Consider the following 17956-nt stretch of genomic DNA (forward strand, 5'->3'; position numbering starts at 1 on the left):
TTCTTTATGTTTTTTCTTGTCATGAAACAACAAAATATGAATATGAATATATATATATATATATATATATATATATATAATGGTTGCCTTTTCAGGAAATTAACTTTTTCTGGAGAATCATAAATTAAAAAAAAAATCAATGTTTTTTTTAAGTGAAAAAAACATTATCTAAATGCAGGAAGTGTGAATATGCTGCGAACAATTATAGGATATATATTTGGAGATGATAAAAATTTAAATACATTAACATAATAATACATGAGTTTGTATCTCATAACAAATTGAAAATTCTAGTGCCCACAAAAAGAGAAAATGTAAGATTTAAAGTAATATATATTAAAGTTAGTGACCAACCAAACAAGTTTGCCGATAAAGTATAAGCCCTTAAGTTTTTCCATTACAAAAACACACAAATAATTATTAAATAAATGCACAACAACTATATATTGCCTTGAAAAGTTACATATAGGAGCCCTACCCTCTAAAACACTATAACAATACATGAATTTTGCATTTCATATACTATACAATGAACAAATTACATAGATATGTAACAAAAGAAAACATTTTTAATTAATTAAATTAAAGAAAACAACCAAAACCCATCCACCTATTATGAATCTAAATCTCATGCAATTTCTTGGAAACATGTAAGATCCTCTCAAATATGTAAACTAGCCCTTTTGTGTTAGACTAGTTCCTTTTTTTTTTATTTATTTGTTGCAAAATTTTAAGCCACTTGACCAAGATAAAACAAGAATAATGGAAAAAGAAAAAAACCCAAAATTTTATGGTGTAAATTGTACGGAAATTTTAAATTTTTATATTGGTCTTAGTTACAACATCCTTCCACATGTCTAATTATTGAGTTCACTTTTCTTCTTCCTTCTTCTTCTTCTCTTCTTTCTTTTCCTTTTTATTTTGCTTTCCCAAATTTTATTTTAATTATTTAATTTGGAATTAATGGACCCTACAATTAGATGGTTCACCTTAGATCCCCACTCTAAAATTATAAAGGACCCTTCTTTAACTTAATTTTTATTTATTTTTTGCTTATTATAATTTTTTATTTTAATATAACACATAAAAACATGTGAAGTAGGCCCTCACATGTACGTGGACCTTTGTGTTTATATTTTATTTGCATTATTTTATTGTTTAGCTCTTGTTTTATCCGTCCAACATACCAAGAAAGAACTAGGCAAAATAATCATCCCCCAATTATATATTAATCATCTTTCACTCTTGAATATTCTCACCCTTTCTTCTCTCTACCTAGCCTCTCCTCTTCATTCTTCTACTCTTTTTCCTCTTTTTTGGTTTTTTTTGTTGGGGGCGGGGGGGTGTGGAGGTGTGGTGTTGGTTTAATTGTACATGTTGGATCAAGGATGATGACCGTGGAATTACTTGCAGAGTTGAAAGGAAGATATCAAGGCCAAGTTTTGTTCATGTTCAGTGGTATTCTTATACTGTTCAGAAATGGTTGTACATTTGAGCCATGGCCTAAATAATTGAAGCAAACAAGATTTGATGGTGATGACTTCGAGGAAAATATTAACCTCTAGGCAAGTCTAATGCTTGGCTTATCCTCATTTTTAATTTTGTTCTTCCTTTGTTTCCCTTTCTTTTTAACTTTCCTTTCTGTTTTATCATGTTTGGCTGCTGAGAAAATGGAGGATATTATATGAATAAGATTTGGAATCTTGGCTTCATGGAAGATTCCAAGGCTTCTCTTCTTTAATGATCACTGTGTCTTTTAGGCAACCAAACAAGTTTTCTCTTCCCTTTTTTCTTTTTTTTTTTAACTTTGAGTTGTTGTCTGCTCAAACACTGTAAGAGAAAACATATCTTTGTGAATTCTGAAAGACATAGTTTTTTGTTTCATGTCCATCAAATTTACATTCGTCAAACAAAATGTATAGCAGAATTGCATCAAACCTGTCTAGATTATATGATCATCCAATCACTATACTTTTTCCTGAATATCTTATAAACTCCAAGTCTTGAGTTAGTTTTAGTTTGAAAAAACGTGGCAGCATCATAATTCATGGGCATTTGAAAAGTTTAAGGAAGTTTTGGTTGGTGAATGAATATTCCAGGGCATATAATACTATCCTGGATTCATTCCAGGGAAAAACCTGACAAATTTGATTAGCTGGTTTTGAGTGTTGACCTTTAATATTTGGCAGATATAAATGGAAGCTTTTAGCATTACTCAAATGATTCAAGAAGAACAACCACTGCTATGGAACTCCATAGTGAACCAGTGCAGGAAAAATGCTGGTTAACTATATGGGTTCCAGGAGTTCTGTTAATCTATCAGGTTATGGAACATGTTTGGAAACTTGAAAGCTGACCTTCTTTCACTTCAAGGGATCTCCATATTTCTTACATGCAAAGTAACTGCTGTTTGAATTCACATTTGTAGATCAAAATTTCATGTTGTAATCCAAAGCATTATGGCCTGTAATTCTGCTGAACAGGCACCTGTATATTTTACATGCATCAACCCTAAAGTAAAGAGATTTTAGAAATATTTCTCTTGAAGTAAGGGTAGGGTTTATATTGCTGTGACTTGAGATGACTCTTCAGATAGTGAACATTCTAAGGCTATCCCAAACGGCCTGAGATGTCAAAAACAAAAAACCAAAACCAGATAACCTTTGATAAGGTTCAAGGGGCCTGCTGCCTTTTGGGATTTTAGAGGTCACTGAGAACCTGTCCTCAATTATAACATCATTTGGGACCCCAATATAGAAGCTACAATTTTTTGATAACAAAAAGGTGTAAATTTCTCTCAACAAATGTGCCATGTGTCTGTTAATTTCATATTTTTCCTATATGATAATACACATTAATCTTCAACCCCAACTCCCTTAAATCTTATAATTAGGTTGGTTAAATATACCAATATGTTCATTTAGAACATAAGATGCCCATGTCCCTCCCTCAGGACTATGGAATCTTTCTTCCTTTAATTTTTTTTTTCCTTCCAACTTTCTCTTGTTAGGGAAAAAAGGCAGAATGCAATGAGCAAGGATTTTGTAGCTTTGTGTATCTTTTATGCAGAACTCACAACAATTGTTGTCATCAACATCAACTTTTACTTTAGGATAAGGATGATGATTCACCCATAGTCGACTTTTTCATCATTAGCCGCCAGGTGTCTTGATTAATGGACATGACACACAACTAATAAGGGAATAAGGAAAAATTGGAAAATTAATTAATCCCATTAATTAAGAATTTTCTATTGGTTAATGACTCATCAAAGACTCAGAGACAAAGTTAAAACAATGGTGGATTAGTTCAAATGACAGCTCATTAAAACTTAAAACAAGATTCACATCTCTCATACAAGCTAAATTACCCTTTCTTTGGGTTTTTTATAAGATTAATTATTCCAACTTTTTGGAATTAACTTTTATTTTTTACTTAGGAATTGCTTGCTTTCTTTGGTGGGTTTTGCCTTCTTGTCATGTTCTTACCATCAAAAAAGTTATTAGCATTTACTTGAAAAGATTTTTGTACCCTTTGAATAAATTGGGATTTTGTGAAAAGATTTAGCATGGCCAAAAAGTAGGACTCATTCATGGACCTTTTTGTTGCCTTATATATATATATTTATATGAACGTTTGCAATTAGGATTTAGGGTTTATAATAGTCTTAGTTGTTTGGACTAACATGGAAAAAAATGTATAAATATGAAACAAGGAAAGGGTTGTGATTTTCAGACAATAATTATTGACAATCAAATTAATTTGTTTTTTTCTTGACCTAATAAGTTTAAGCCCATATCTCAATAAAATAATGATCAAAATTATAATAATCTTAAAATAATAAAAAAATGTAAAAAAATAAAAAAAATAACAGTTTGATGAATTAATTTGTATTTTAAAAGTTAAAAAAACACAATCGATACTTTATAATATAAAAGTTTGTTCATAAAATTGAAACACTAAGAAAATTCTGTAAAAGACTATCAATACTTTAAAATAATTATCTTTGATCTATTATTATTATTATTTATAATTTTTATAGGGTTTAGGGTCCAAAAGCAATGACTTGGATAAGGTAAGACATGAAATTGATGCTATTATTATTACTTTTAATCCATCCTCAAAACAAGTCTTATGAAGGTAATTAATTAATCAGTTACACCAACCAATTATACCAACACCTTGAAACCCATGAAATTGATTCAAAGAGTTGGGTATTAGTGAATATCAAAAAGGGGAAAAACAAAACCACTGAAGCAACCCTTTTCTTTCTTTAATTAAGAATCATTAATATATACATCTAGGCTACGACTATTCGAACTAGCTATTAGCTATTAGACTTTCTTTAAAGAAGAAGAAGAATAAGAGGAAAAAAAATAAAATAAATTATCTTATGTGACTATTTATTATATAAGAATTATACACTTTCTTACCAAAAAAACATACACTGTAATTAAAATAACAAGTCTTACATTAATTTGAATAATTTAAGATAAGAGAAATATATTGTAATCCTTAATTTATTCTTGAATGGTATTAATCAATTGAATTAATATTTTGTCTGTAAAATTTTATTTTTTTTTCCTGCTCCATCAGTAAATATATGTACTAAGTACATCGTACAACCAAACATATCAAATAAATATGAAAACCTAAATTAAAGAGAGTTTTAAGTATTCCACTGCACATTAAATGAGAAAAAGAGAGAGAGAGAGAGACAGTTATAGCAATAAAATCAAAACCAAATCAACCAGAAAATAACTTTTAAAAGAATTTGATCATTTTCCCAAGAAACTCCAAAAAAATAACTTTTAAAGGAATAAATTTAAAAAATAATTGAGTAATTGTAATATTCGGATATATCATTTATTAATTGAGTTCAAGTACTTCAAAATTAATCTCTACCCTTCACTAGACACAGCCTTGTTTGTCCAAGAATACAGGGAATCGGGATGCTACATGTTTTATGTATAACTTTTATTGGAACAACTTTTTGAATTGTAAAAATTTATTACTTTTTGTTGTTTTTCGGCTAAAGAAAATAAAATAACTACATCATTCTAGGTCATAAAATATCTTGTCTTTTGAAACTTTGATGATACTTATATCAATAAATAAATTAATTATAAAACCCTATTTTATTTACATTTACATATTAAAACCCTAATAATTTGTATAAGTCACTTTTTATTTTAATTATACCTCTATTCTTCCTGATATTTATAAAAATATTTTTTTTTTCAATTTCAACGGGGGGAAAGTAATAAAGACTTAAAAATATTGACTATTTTTTGTACTATAACAAAATGAACATTAGAATTTCAATGAGAGCTATTGCCCCCACTATGGTCTGTGGATCTTTCATGAAGCCGGCCCAACAAGCTCTAGAGGCAAACTGTCATGAGATAATATCACTTAATAGATATATCACCAAAAAGAAAGTAACGTACCCAACTACAAGTCACAAACCCCTATTTTCCCCTCCATTACTAGCCATCTATAGATTTGGGATTGATCATGACATGCATCAACATGCACTGGGGGGGCTGCCTTCTTTCACCATCAATGAGAGAGTGATGAAACAATACAGTGACTGATGAATCAGTTTCCTTGTTTCTTTCAATTCGTCCCATGCCACTCAAACAACTCCCCCCTGCCCTCTGCCCCCCCCCCCCCCCCCCACACCTCCAACCCCACCAGAAAAGGCAGTGATTTTTTGTTCCTTTCCACTTTTCTACTTTGTTGACTTTTGGGTACGTATTTCAGTTGTTGTGTTTGGAATATAGATAATCCAGGCTTGTCAGTTGAGCTTTACAGAAACATGTCTAATCCCAGATAATGAGAGATTTAAGGCTGCAAAGTCTGTGTTCTTTGCTAACCAAATTTCACTCTTTATGCCATCACAAAGTTTCTACAAATGATTGGCATCTGGTTTGAATATGATCACATGGATGGCCTACATGGGACAATTAATTTTTGTGGTTTCAAATGAATGTAATCTTCCATGTATTTTGTCAAAGATAAAGAGGATAAACTTTGCTTTCTTTTCATGAGATATATTCTACAAGTTTTTCCGTGAGATGGTAATATTTCGTAAAACTAAAAGAACAACAATGTTACAAAGGAAACAATAAACAAACATCTAATGGAGAAAATTGCATTCTAATTTGACAAAATTTTCTGCAATATTTTACAAATAATGTTGAATCGAATACAAAATCAAATGGGGAAAAATTCAGTGCTGGTAGTTAACATGAGAGTTAAGACTTCTATCAACATAAGAATCATGGACTCATTGATCGTGTGGTGTCCCAGTCTTCAAGACCTTTCAAGAAGGTCCTAATTGCGAGATGCTCAGCAGCATATGTCATGAAAGATGCTAATATAAGCCCTCCAACCACCATCAGACCCAACCTGGAGAGAAAACGTCATAGACAACGAAAATGATATAAGACCAGTTCAAGAACATTATCAAGGGTATTTTTCAAACATTAGATCTAAGGTTTTAATTCCTAATGATGACAAACATGTATGAAGAAATAGAGCTAGCAATCAGCAACAACATAGTCTTCCTTTTCCTTTTTCTATCAATGGTTTTGCAAGAGTTGTTATCTTTCAAAATCACAGAGGAGAAAAGAAGAATATCCCACTAGAAATGCATGCTGAAAGGAAATTACCTCGCAAACAGAGCAGTGATCCCAAAAATACATGGTAAGGACGGGGTGGCAATAGCCAAAAAGGCCATCCCCAACCCATAATACCAAGTAACGATATCACAAGATGATGCTTGCCGTTGATGACCTGAGAAGAGCATACAAGAGTTGTTAACCAATATAAAATTTAAGTAGACAGGGAACTAACACCATATTTATCATGACCATGCACAATACTAGATGTATATGTTCCAAGTAAGTAAACCTTTTCTAGAATCAGAATCAAAAGAATCCGTACGAGACGAAAAGGATCCCAATTGAGTTGCTGTTCTCCTTCCCCACTGATGAGTCAAATGAAGAAAAGCTCCGAAGAAAAGAAAGAAGATTGTAAATGTCCACTCATACATCAAGAGTAAACCAGTCCATGGCATCACTTGCCGAGGTACAATTGCAAGAGCAATTCCAAGGGAAACCACAGTAGCCACAAAACATACAAAAACTGAAATTCCACCCAAGTAGGCAGGCACAGGGAACTATATAAGACCAAATAATAGAAGTGAGAAATTAATAAGTTACATCAACTTTAAGTTGACAAAGAGGATAATAGGTTTTACGAAGCCAGAAAGAATCCAGCTTAAAAGATGAAGATAGGAAACTAACTTGCTGGTTAGAATTAATGGTAGGAGATGAAGAAACTCCAGTGTAAGCAACTGTTCCACTTGACCTAATTATGTAGTAAAGGTGTCTGATCTGATTGACTAATGAAGTTCTACAAAGCAAACCCCCTGTCTGCACCAAAAAGTAACGTGGTTTGAGAACTGGACAACAATGACCCAGGCATTAATTTCAGAAAAGCAGAATAACACATAGCTACTAACCTGAAGGAAAAAGCGATAGTAACAAAAAAGTAGTGCACAAAAAGGCATCAGGAAAAGGAATTTGACCAGAAGCTCATCATTAGGATTTTTGCCCCTTGCAGTTCCAGGAAGGGATTCTTCAAGCTGTTCCCTAACATTCTGCAGCATCAGCAAACAAATTATATTAGACATTTGTCCTATTGACAGAGCAGATGGAAATATATCAGAGCTTTACATCTAAATTTGCTAAGGAGTCAGCTTTTACCTGCCAGACATCAACAGGTTTTAAGAGCCAAGATGTCCACCAATCCCAAGGTTTAAGAGGGCCAAGTGTATAGTGAATAACATGAAGTTCACTTTCATCTACCATCCACTGCACAAACAATGCATAAAGCGATGAGGATACTTAACCAGAAAATAAAAATAGCATTAGCAAAAGCAGAATTTTGTGCCTTTTTTGTTTGCATAAGTTTCATAGTTAAATAGTTAAAAAAAGAAAATCCTGACACCCAAGGAAAGGAACTGAAACAAATCGTCATGTTCTAAAAACAAAAGAAAGTCTACGAAAGTCTGTCATCAGAATGCACAAGGTGAGGATTCAAACAAATGAAAAGCAAATTGTCCAAGGGAATTTAAAATCATTCTTAATCAGCATATTGTAAATCTCAACTGCTTGATTACAACGCAAAGATAGACAGAAAGGGAATAGCAGCCTGCTTGATCATGCTCATCATCATGGTTGAAAGTACATTTTCTTCTCTTCAATTAAAATAATAGGCTGATTGAATCTTGTGATTGGTCTCATAACCAAGCTTCTCTACAAACTCTGATTAAACTTTAAAGACTGAATATATACTATTTTCTTCTACTCAATCCTTTATATCTTTTTAAAAGAGTATTTATCCTAACCTTTTTACTAATGAAACTATATTCTTTTCTAATTTTAGTAACATAACCATGTAGCATGTGAAACAAGACTAACAATGATACAGCAGTATGACGTAAAACCTAATGCTAATGTCAATATATGTAGTACCTTGTTGGCAAGCATGTAAAGACCAACATCTGCATTGTATAAAGTAGAGAGTCGCTCCATCTTAGGAACAGGTCGGGATTTCAACACATCCTGGGGTATATTAGGTTCAAAAACATGGGCATTTGGGAAATCAGAGTAATAAGAATTCAGAAACCCCTGATCTCCTCCAGTATAAGAAGGCAAAGTATTAACTTTGCTCATCATATCATTGAAAACAGCTTCAGATGGCTCCACTACCATGACTCCTGAATTCAGCCTCTCAGAATGCTTTAAATTGGCACAGAATTTCTCACATTTAAAGAGATCTTCAATGCTTTTGACTACTATTGTATCAGCATCCAGGTACACAACTACACAAGCAAATTTTCAATCATGAAACAATGCAACTCAGCAGAACAAACATTGAGATTATAATAATAAATTAGGATGAATATTGGACTAAAAACACTAGAAGAACTAGAGGTAGGAGAAGTGTTATCAAAACATAAGTAAATAATATTCAAAATCTTATATGTTCTAGCCCATCTATAAAGATGCAAGAAAAATCAATTACTTTTATTAAATTGAGCTTCGATTCTTGGGAAACCTATAAAAAACATATTTACCAGTTCTAGCTTTTACTCTAGAACATTTTAATATAGGAAATGAGCTATCTAGTATACAATATATAGGTTTGTAACTTACGGACTTCCAACTCATTAAGGACCAAACTTTAAATGCCCATACATTTAAGAGTTTTCCATTAAAAACATATTGGTATTTAGTTTCAAGGCTTTTCATACTTTTAAATTTGCTCTCACATGCTTCTCAAAAAAAAAAAGAAATTTGCTCGTACGAAGAACTTATGCACTGACGATACATCAAATACAAGCTACAACCTTTCCTATATTCATCCTTAACCTTACCTATACATTTTCTTTAAACAACAAAAATGAAACCAAAGGAAACCAGGAAAAAAGATTTTACCTTTCTTGTAGTTAGTCATATTAAAAATTTTCAATTTCGTGTAGACACCCCAAAACCTCTTGGGCCGAACTTGGTTCGGATTTGCCAACAAACTTATCTTCTCCACTATCCACCCATCCGCCTGCCCAATCCTCCAACAAAAATGAAAAGTTAAAAAAATGCCAAAGTTAAAACTTCAATTTCTTATAAAAAAATTTCCTAAATTTTATGTGCAAACTAACAGGGCATTAACTATAAAGCTCATAACTTTCCACATATAAAAATGAATAATCACAAAGAGATTTTCAGTTATTCTTTCAGAAAAACACAAAGTAACTAACTTCGAGGTTCGTAAGTTTCTCAGGAAGCAAACAGAAAAGTAAATAGATCGCCAAATTTTACCTTGAGAAGCTTTTTCGCATAATCAGAGACACCATCGGAGACCAGAACCACCATGTCTTTAGTTGATCCAGTGTCCCGTATCGATTTCCCCAAAACCCTAACTCCCAAAAGAAACTCATCTCCATAAAGCAGCGTCACGTAAGCTTCTGTCGATGAAGATTGAGCTTTAGCCCCCAACACTGCCTTGCATTGGATCGTAACCAAAACAACCAAAATCAGGATCCAGGGTTTTGGGAATTTCATTTTATTCGATTTTCTCAAGAAAAAGTTTTAATTTTTTTGTACTTTCCGATAGAATTAATGAGAATTTAAAGGTTGAACCTGGGTCTTTGGCAGAGGGAGAAGAAGAAGAAGGTTCTTCGTTTTGTTCATGTTTGCGGTGTCGTTTTTGACTTTGACCATTTTTTTTTTGGTTTCTGCCAACTTGGGTTTGAAAGTGGAGGAATATTCTACCCTTTGAAGAAAACCATTCAATTTTTTATTTTATTTACTTTTATTTCATTTCTTTTCTTCTATTTCTTTTTAATTTTTATACCGCCTATCTATCGAATAAAATTTTTAATTATTTTATCAAAAGTTTAAATTAAAAAGTCATAGGTAAGATAGTTTTATAAAAAATTTTAAATAAAATTTTATTTTTTATTGTCTTGTTCAAGATTATATACTTTATTTTAAATCAAAGAGATCATTTTGATTACTGATGTTTAAATTTTAAGTGATATTTTAATTAATGATATTTCATTAACTGTTAAACATTAAATTCTTATTTGATTAAAAAAATTTAATTGAATATAATAAAAAAATTATTTAAAATTTAAAAAATAAGTCAAGAATTTTTTAAAATATTATGTCAAAAAATTAAGTGGTTAACTTGTTATCAAAGCTAAAAAAAATTCTCATAAAATCCATTTATGGAATTGAATAAATTATTATGAGTTATCTTTTTTATATTTCTAAAACCATTTTCTATTTTCCATAAAGGATAGAGAAAATAAAATTCTTTTAAAAAAATGGTTTATTGAAAGGGAGAATGTTAATATGCTTTAAAACATCTTTACTTCCTCAATCCCAAATTGATTGGCTTCTACACAAAGTCACAAAAAAGATTAAAATTGTCATAATTGATTATATGACTTGCCTTGAAGCTTCAAAGGAAGTTTCCTCCAAACTGTTTCCATTGGCTTAATCAATACTTTTAGTTTTAGAGGTGGTTCCCATAATAGCTTTCCTATACATCAAGTTTGGGTGGGCAATGGGGGTAATTTTACTCAAGATTCTTGTTAGTAAACCTCAAGATTGATGATAACATTGCAAATGGCTGATGCATGTTTTGGCTTTACCTTTGCAAGTCCCTATTTCTGATTCCCCAGTGAAGAAAACTGATAATATATATCAGCTCTACAATGAGCATTGGATAACATAAGTAGATAACATGGAAATTTCTGAAGTGTGAGATTGAACTGATTACATGGGAGCTTCTGAGTAGCTTCTTTCCCAATCTTGTGTGAGAAAAGGCTCAATTGTTGCAGATTCAATCTGTGAGGCCTGTTGTCAACCATCATATGCTTAAAACCCAACTTAAAGGAAATATTTTAATCAGGTTTATTGGTTCTGGTACTGGACATTGCCATCTATTCACGTCCTATCCATTGGTTCTTGCACAGATTTCAGATGGTTAATGCAGCTTTTGCTTTTATAACTCGAAAAAAAAAAAAAAGACAGGTCTGCAAAGTTTGATCCAATGTGAACAAGGTTTGGATCCCTGGCTTAGGCCAAAATTTTACATTTATTAAAGGAAAGAAAGAAAATCCCAAAATTAAGGTTCTAGACAGAAAATGATAGTTAGAAGCATTGGATATCATTAACTTGTATGAAAACAGAAGAAACATCTATGAAACAATCAGAAAAACAAAGTTTAACCTATTCAATAAGATTTTATGCTGTAAAGCAACATTGCGCTTCAATAATTTCTTGCACCATAAAAGGAAGTTTGGTCCAGGGATGTTCATCAACAGTTTCATTGTACTACTAGAGTTTTACAGTTGTTTATGCAAAGCTGTGGCAATAAGGGGCATGATTTTAATGAGTTGGGTATAAAAATTGCATATCGTTAATGCACCTTTTGCTTTAACTAGAAAATCCCAAATCTGACTCCAAGCAGAAACTGAAAATGAAGTTTATGATGAAAAGGAAGCAATAATCTGTCAGATAATCATTGGTCACTCTTTAACCACAAATCTCCAAAGAGGAAAAGTCAGAAACAAGAAGCAACAGTCTATCAGATAATCACCCTTTAACCCCAGATCTCCGAAGTCGAAAAGTGGGTTAAAATCTATATTGACTTGATTACATGGTATTTTTTTTAGTAAATTCTTCCCAATTGTATGCAGCATATGGATATCACAGATTCAATCTGCTCATCCTGTGAGACCTGTCGCCAACCAAAATAGAGCATGATATGCCAGGGGACCTTAGCTTGAACTTCATATGCTAATTAGTCCCTGCCCTTAAATGTGCCAAGCTGAGCCTTCTTAAATCTCTAATGCTTTGGCTGCCAGTTTGCTCGGATCCACTACATTGTTTGCTTGTACTAACCAAACCGGCAAACTTTAAATTTCATCTAGCCATTGATCTTGCTTTTCTCTGGACAACAAATAGACTGCAAAACAAGAATGGTGGAACATACAGGGAAAAAGATAGTATCCATGACAATTACTTTATCACAAAACCCAGCAGCTTGTGTATAAAGTACTGGCCTCAAAATTAGAGTAGCTAGAGAGGGAAAAAAGAAAAGTCAGAAGATCCAAGTAAACCATATCTAATGGAATTAATATTTGCAAAATCCCATAACATCAGTCACCCTTCATCTCATACATTAATGGGTTAAACAATAAAATTAGTAGAGCTTTTAAATCACACAATAAATATAAATTTATTAACTTTCTCAAATCAAGAATTTGCAAGGAAGAAAGGAAGAGATATATCTAATCAATAGAAGAACGTTAAAACTAATTCTTCATTCTATTGAAGGAAAAAAAAAAACTTTACAACTGTTTAGTATTTATATAAATTGTTAACTGCTGCACTAACTATACTTAAGTAACTAACCATTGTTTAGATAACTGAAATATAAATTATTGAACATGTGCTCCTCCAGCATGCTTCTCACGTGTATGCTTTTTCATTCTTCTTTCTTAGCAAACACAATTGGGAATATACATAAACCAAGAAATGAAAATAGAAACTAACAATACCAGCAGACACACAAAGTCTTACAGATTTTGGACAATTACACACAGAATTTCCTCTTTACATATTTCAAGTACAAAATGCATCGAATTCTACATTTTTTGTTCTTCTTGCCATCTAGAACAGTTCATTTCTTTCGTCGCCTCTGTGTTGACATCCCTGCAAAAGATTTGGGCTAACTATCATGGAATGGGGTTATGAAAGACTAGTAAACTTTAATTCATGGAGGACATCATAAAGCAAGACCTTTAAATATACCTGTTTTCTTACTTCTTTCAATAACTAGTCTTCTCACTACTTCCTGCAAAAATTGGCAGGTCCCCAGCATATCAATACAAATAAACATAAAATTTCTGGTGCTTTGAAGTAAGTGTTAAGTGAGGCCATATGTTTGAGTGTGGAGAAATACAAAGTTCAAAGAGTAGATTTTGCTGAAATCTTTGTTCTGTATCACATCAAACTGAATTCTAGCTAGAAAAACTTTTACACTAGTGCAAAGCAAAATCTTTTCCTTTTTTTTTCCTCAAATTTGTTAATCTATATTATAAGAGAAGAAAATTAAGTGCCTTCCTCACCAGAGTTGCTATTTCCTTAGCCCAAGTTGCTTCGAGGCAACGGAGATATTCAGTTGCCTACTATCTCATAATTACTAGACGCAAGTTGGATGGTGGGTTTAAGGCTTGAACTACCTTCTCTTTCTTTATACCCCGAGAGCAGATGATTACTCACATTCCCTTGAGATGTATCTTGTTGTGAAGCTTGGCTCCCTTAGCCTCATCCCCATCTATTGTATTTCCTACCAGTTCAACACGAAGATATCCAGCAAGGAGGTCCAAGTGTTGTAGATCTCCGATACTGAATTCTTCAGCATCATTTACCATCTGCCCTCCACTATGATATTATGTAATGTCATGAGAGAAGTTAATTTACCGATCCCTTTTGGGTAGTAAGTCAGACCATGACAACCCACAATAAAGATACCTCAAGTTAATCAAATTCCCGATTCCAACTGGCAGTTTCTTAAGAAAAGAGCAGCCCGAATAATCAAAGATTGTAATTACGCAGTTCACACACTTGGATTGACTAAACAAGTTCTGTAAGGCTTCACTAGTTGTATGAAAATAATATCCACCAGAAACTGCCAAAAGGCTTCGCAATTTTTCACTGCCGTTAATGGACGTAGGAAAGCAGTCGACTTGGGATTACCAACCTCACATGACGGAGTTTTTTGAGATAAGTCCAGCCTCAAATCTTTGACATCCTCCTCTATGACAAATTCGTATTGCGTCAAAAATGGGACAAAGTCATGTACCATGTCATGCATCTTACAGTAACGAATGTTGCCATCGCAATCTCCTTTAAAATCTTTAAAAAAGAACGAGCTGCTAAGCACTTAAAGTAATCTTCACCTTGTAATTCTCTCCCAAAATTGTCATCAGACTTCAAATAACCTAGCGCCATCCAATGCTGGATCAAATCATCTTTAAAAAAGTCTTAGTTCTTTGGAAACATTGCACAGTACAACAAGCATGGTCTTACTCTTGAGGCAAATCATAATAACTCAACAACAAAGTTGAAAAGATATCTCCCTCAAAATCCATTTCCATATCTCACTATTCAAAACATTTTGCCACTCTTCTCTTCCTACTTTATCTCGTAGGAGACATCCCAAGGTTTTGCAGCAAGAGGCTAACCTTTGAACTTGTTGCCATTTCCTTCCAAGTCCTCTACATTTTACACCTATCCCCATCTCCGAGAAAATGCTTTTTTAGCAAGTATCCACCAGCACCCCTCCTCAGATAATTGTTCTAGATGAAAGACATGAACAAGTCCATTTGCCTTGCAACTGATTCATTTTGAGTGGTTACTAAAATCCAACTTCCCGATAGCCATGCTGAAAGGTAATCTCAGCGGTTCCCAATCTTGATCACGGTACGTCCACACATCATCCAAAACAAAAGAATTTTCTTCCTTTGATCTTTGCACGAATTTCATTTAAAAGAATTTCTAGTGAAATTTGATTTTGAAAGTTCACTGAACAAGGGTCAAGGCCTCCAAGAATTGATCTAGCAATTTGTCTTTGATCAAAGGGGTATGAGACACACACCCAAATTTTGTTTTCAAAATGAGTTTGGATTCTATGATCACTATAAATCAATTGGGCAAAAGCTGTTTTACCCTTTCCTCCCCCCCTACTACAGTGATGGTAGGAACATTATTCCAACTCCCTTCTTCACTAGTTCCAGACAGCAAATGTCTTCTTTGACCCTGTCTCGACCAAGTATCTGTGACGCATCCACAAAAGAAGTGCTTTCTGACTGCTTAGGTTGCTGAGTTCCACTTTTTATTCAGTCCTAATTACTCCGTCTTTAGCAATCTCGTCTAACTCTTCACTGATTTCTTTTATTCTGGAGCGATGTCATGACGCTGGCAACTTGTAAGCCAAAGGAAAAGCGGAACCGAAGGGACATACCTTCCTCTTTTGGAACAGAAGAGGTTTCAACTCCATCTGTTTACAACTTGTCGAGGTGCGGCCTTCCAGTCGTCTATACGTCTTCCAGGTCATGAGAAACTTGTTTGAACCATCTAACCAATGTTGGACACGTTTGTTCATGAACTGTTTTTCCTCCGCATCTTCAAGCTCGCACTGGATTGCCTTGAGATTGCTTTTAAGTCTTTCGACTTCTTCATCGACACCCGTCACCAGTCCCGTGCATTTTGAATCGGTACTGCTGCCAGCTCCGATAAGATCGCGGAAACAATAGCTTCGGCCATAGGATACTTGAAAGTAGAGAGACCAGAAGCGATGAAGTCAACTCTAAAATAGTGGAATGGAAGGGAGAGGAAAAGTAGTGGAGAGAAGAGATCCACTGCCTTCTTACCCAATTATTATGAAAAAATATAAAATCTTTTGTTTTTTCTTTTTCTAATGAACACAATGAAAATAGTATAGCAGAGCCATCAACAATACCAAAGATGGAAGATTTTCAAGTAATGGAACAAGACAACTTTTATGAGGAAGGGTGAGAGCAATTGGGATTGTTTTTTCCACAATGTTTTGCTTTTAAAAAGAGAATAATTTGATGTTGTAAAATCATGACGTTAGATTGAAAATAATAGAGATAGATATCCACCGACGGAGGGGATCTTGTCAAGGTCTGAACACTGATTAAAATTGGTTTTGCGATTTGAAAGATTGGAAAGGCCAACAGTGACTGCGCTAGGAAGTGGGGGAAGAAGAAAGTTTCTATGTTTTTCCACCAACTTTATCGGCAGTTTCCATGACAAGTTGTAAATATTATATACTACCATAGTGCACGTAAATGAGTAGTGATTTGTGAATGCTAACCAGCTACCTAGCACACCTCGCTCATCCGTGGTGGCTCAACATTGTGGTTGGGTGAAGAAAATGTCAGGGAAATCTTCTTTATGCCCTTTCCTGAGAGACATCCTACTTAACCAATGACTTTACGGTGCCACATGATCTAAAAAAATACATAAGGAACAAACTGAAAAGGGAAAAAAAACAAGCCTTAAACTTTGAAATGAGGCTAGACTTTGAAGGTTCCCTGAACCAGGGTCATGGCCTCCAGTAATTGCTCTAGTATTTTGAATTTGATCAAATAGGTGTCAGACACGCACCCAGACTGTGTGGTTGAAAGGAGTCTTGAGTTCCAGGATCATTATATTATAAATCAACTGAGCAACAGATGTTTTTCCTATTCCTCCCATTCCTACTATGGTGATGGTAGGAATATCACTGCAACTCTTTTTTTCACTAGTCACAGACAGCAATGTACTTATTATTTTTTTCTTTGACCCCATCTCGACCAATGAACTGTGACACATTCACCAACGAAGTGCTTTCTGACCGATTACGTTGGTTACTTAATTTTACTTTTTACCAAATCAAACGTAAGTCTGCCTCTAGCAATCTTGTCTAGCCTGTCATCGATTTCTCTTATTCTGGTAACAATTTCTTTGCCACTAGCAAACACAAAGAACCAAGGGAAGAGACGTACCATGCACTTTGAAAAATCTGGTTCAAAATGGTGGAGTGCAGTTTTCCAGTCGTCTAATACGTCTTCCATGTCATAAGAAACTTCTTTGAACCTATCTAACCAATGTTTGACAGATAGGTCCATGAATTGTTTTTCCTCTGCATAATCAAGCTTTCACTGGATTGCCTTCAGATTACTATCAAGCCTTTCGACTTCTTTCCCAACACCCATAACCGTTGCCCACTCGTTCCGTGCAACTTCAACTATTCCCGAGTTCATCAGCAGCTTCAAGATCACGGAAACAAAAGCTTCGGCCATAGGTAATTTGAAAGTAGAGAAAAAAGATTTGATGAAGTCAACTCTGAAAAGCTACAGGGTAATTTGAACAAGAGAGCAACAAGTCTTATATGAACAACTCTGAAAAGAAATGATCCATTTCTTTCACTACTTAAGTGGAGTTAATTAGTAACCCTTGGGATTCTTTCTAGGAGCAAGATATCATCATTCTCTTCTTGGAACTCTGGAATATAAGACACCAGCTGCAATTAATTCAGCAGCTCTTCATTTTAATGTTGAAGCTGCACATTGCTTGGGGTCCCCAATTTTGCCTTTGAAGCTGGAAGGTCTTTCTTGAGAAACGTCTTAATCAATAAATGATCATTTTAGTACCTAAAAACCGCAAAGAGAAATAAACAAGCCTCAAACAGAGAATTAACTCATTCATTCTGTTTTCTCCAAATCACCCTGAATTTTTTTTTTCAACATTTTTGTTGGATTTATGAAGGGAAAGCTGAAAATGATGACAACCATGCA

At 33.7% G+C, this 17956-nt stretch overlaps 1 protein-coding gene and 1 pseudogene across 2 annotated transcripts; both read right to left on the reverse strand.

Moving 5' to 3' along the window:
* Nucleotides 1-6027: 6027 nt before the first annotated feature.
* On the reverse strand, nucleotides 6028-10312 carry PGSIP6 (plant glycogenin-like starch initiation protein 6). 2 transcript variants are annotated; one of them, XM_021427424.2, is made up of 9 exons: nucleotides 9894-10312; nucleotides 9513-9633; nucleotides 8547-8896; nucleotides 7776-7883; nucleotides 7532-7669; nucleotides 7314-7442; nucleotides 6952-7186; nucleotides 6678-6801; nucleotides 6028-6414 (listed from the first exon to the last, which is right to left on the reverse strand). In XM_021427424.2, the coding sequence occupies exons 1-9, from the start codon at nucleotides 10134-10136 to the stop codon at nucleotides 6285-6287; spliced, it is 1578 nt and encodes a 525-aa protein (XP_021283099.1). In that variant the 5' UTR covers nucleotides 10137-10312; the 3' UTR covers nucleotides 6028-6284. The 2 variants fall into 2 exon arrangements, with proteins under 2 accessions (XP_021283099.1, XP_021283098.1); XM_021427423.2 differs by having other exon boundaries at nucleotides 6919-7186; nucleotides 9894-10311.
* Nucleotides 10313-13153: 2841 nt separating this feature from the next.
* Nucleotides 13154-17461, reverse strand: LOC110415721 (putative disease resistance protein RGA1; annotated as a pseudogene).
* Between the last annotated feature and the right edge of the window lie 495 nt (nucleotides 17462-17956).

Source organism: Theobroma umbraticum, unplaced genomic scaffold (assembly GCF_002168275.2).
Source record: "Theobroma umbraticum cultivar Fairchild unplaced genomic scaffold, ASM216827v3 scaffold_147.0, whole genome shotgun sequence".
NCBI classification, from domain to species: Eukaryota; Viridiplantae; Streptophyta; class Magnoliopsida; order Malvales; family Malvaceae; genus Theobroma; species Theobroma umbraticum.

Coding starts and splice junctions, on each gene's coding strand:
- PGSIP6 (XM_021427423.2), bottom strand. CDS start 10,136: ATGAAATTCCCAAAACCCTGGATCCTGATTTTGGTTGTTTTGGTTACG. Junction 8,897..9,512: donor TATGACTAACTACAAGAAAG/GTAAAATCTTTT, acceptor TTGCTTGTGTAG/TTGTGTACCTGGATGCTGAT. Junction 6,802..6,918: donor TGATTCTGATTCTAGAAAAG/GTTTACTTACTT, acceptor TGCTCTTCTCAG/GTCATCAACGGCAAGCATCA.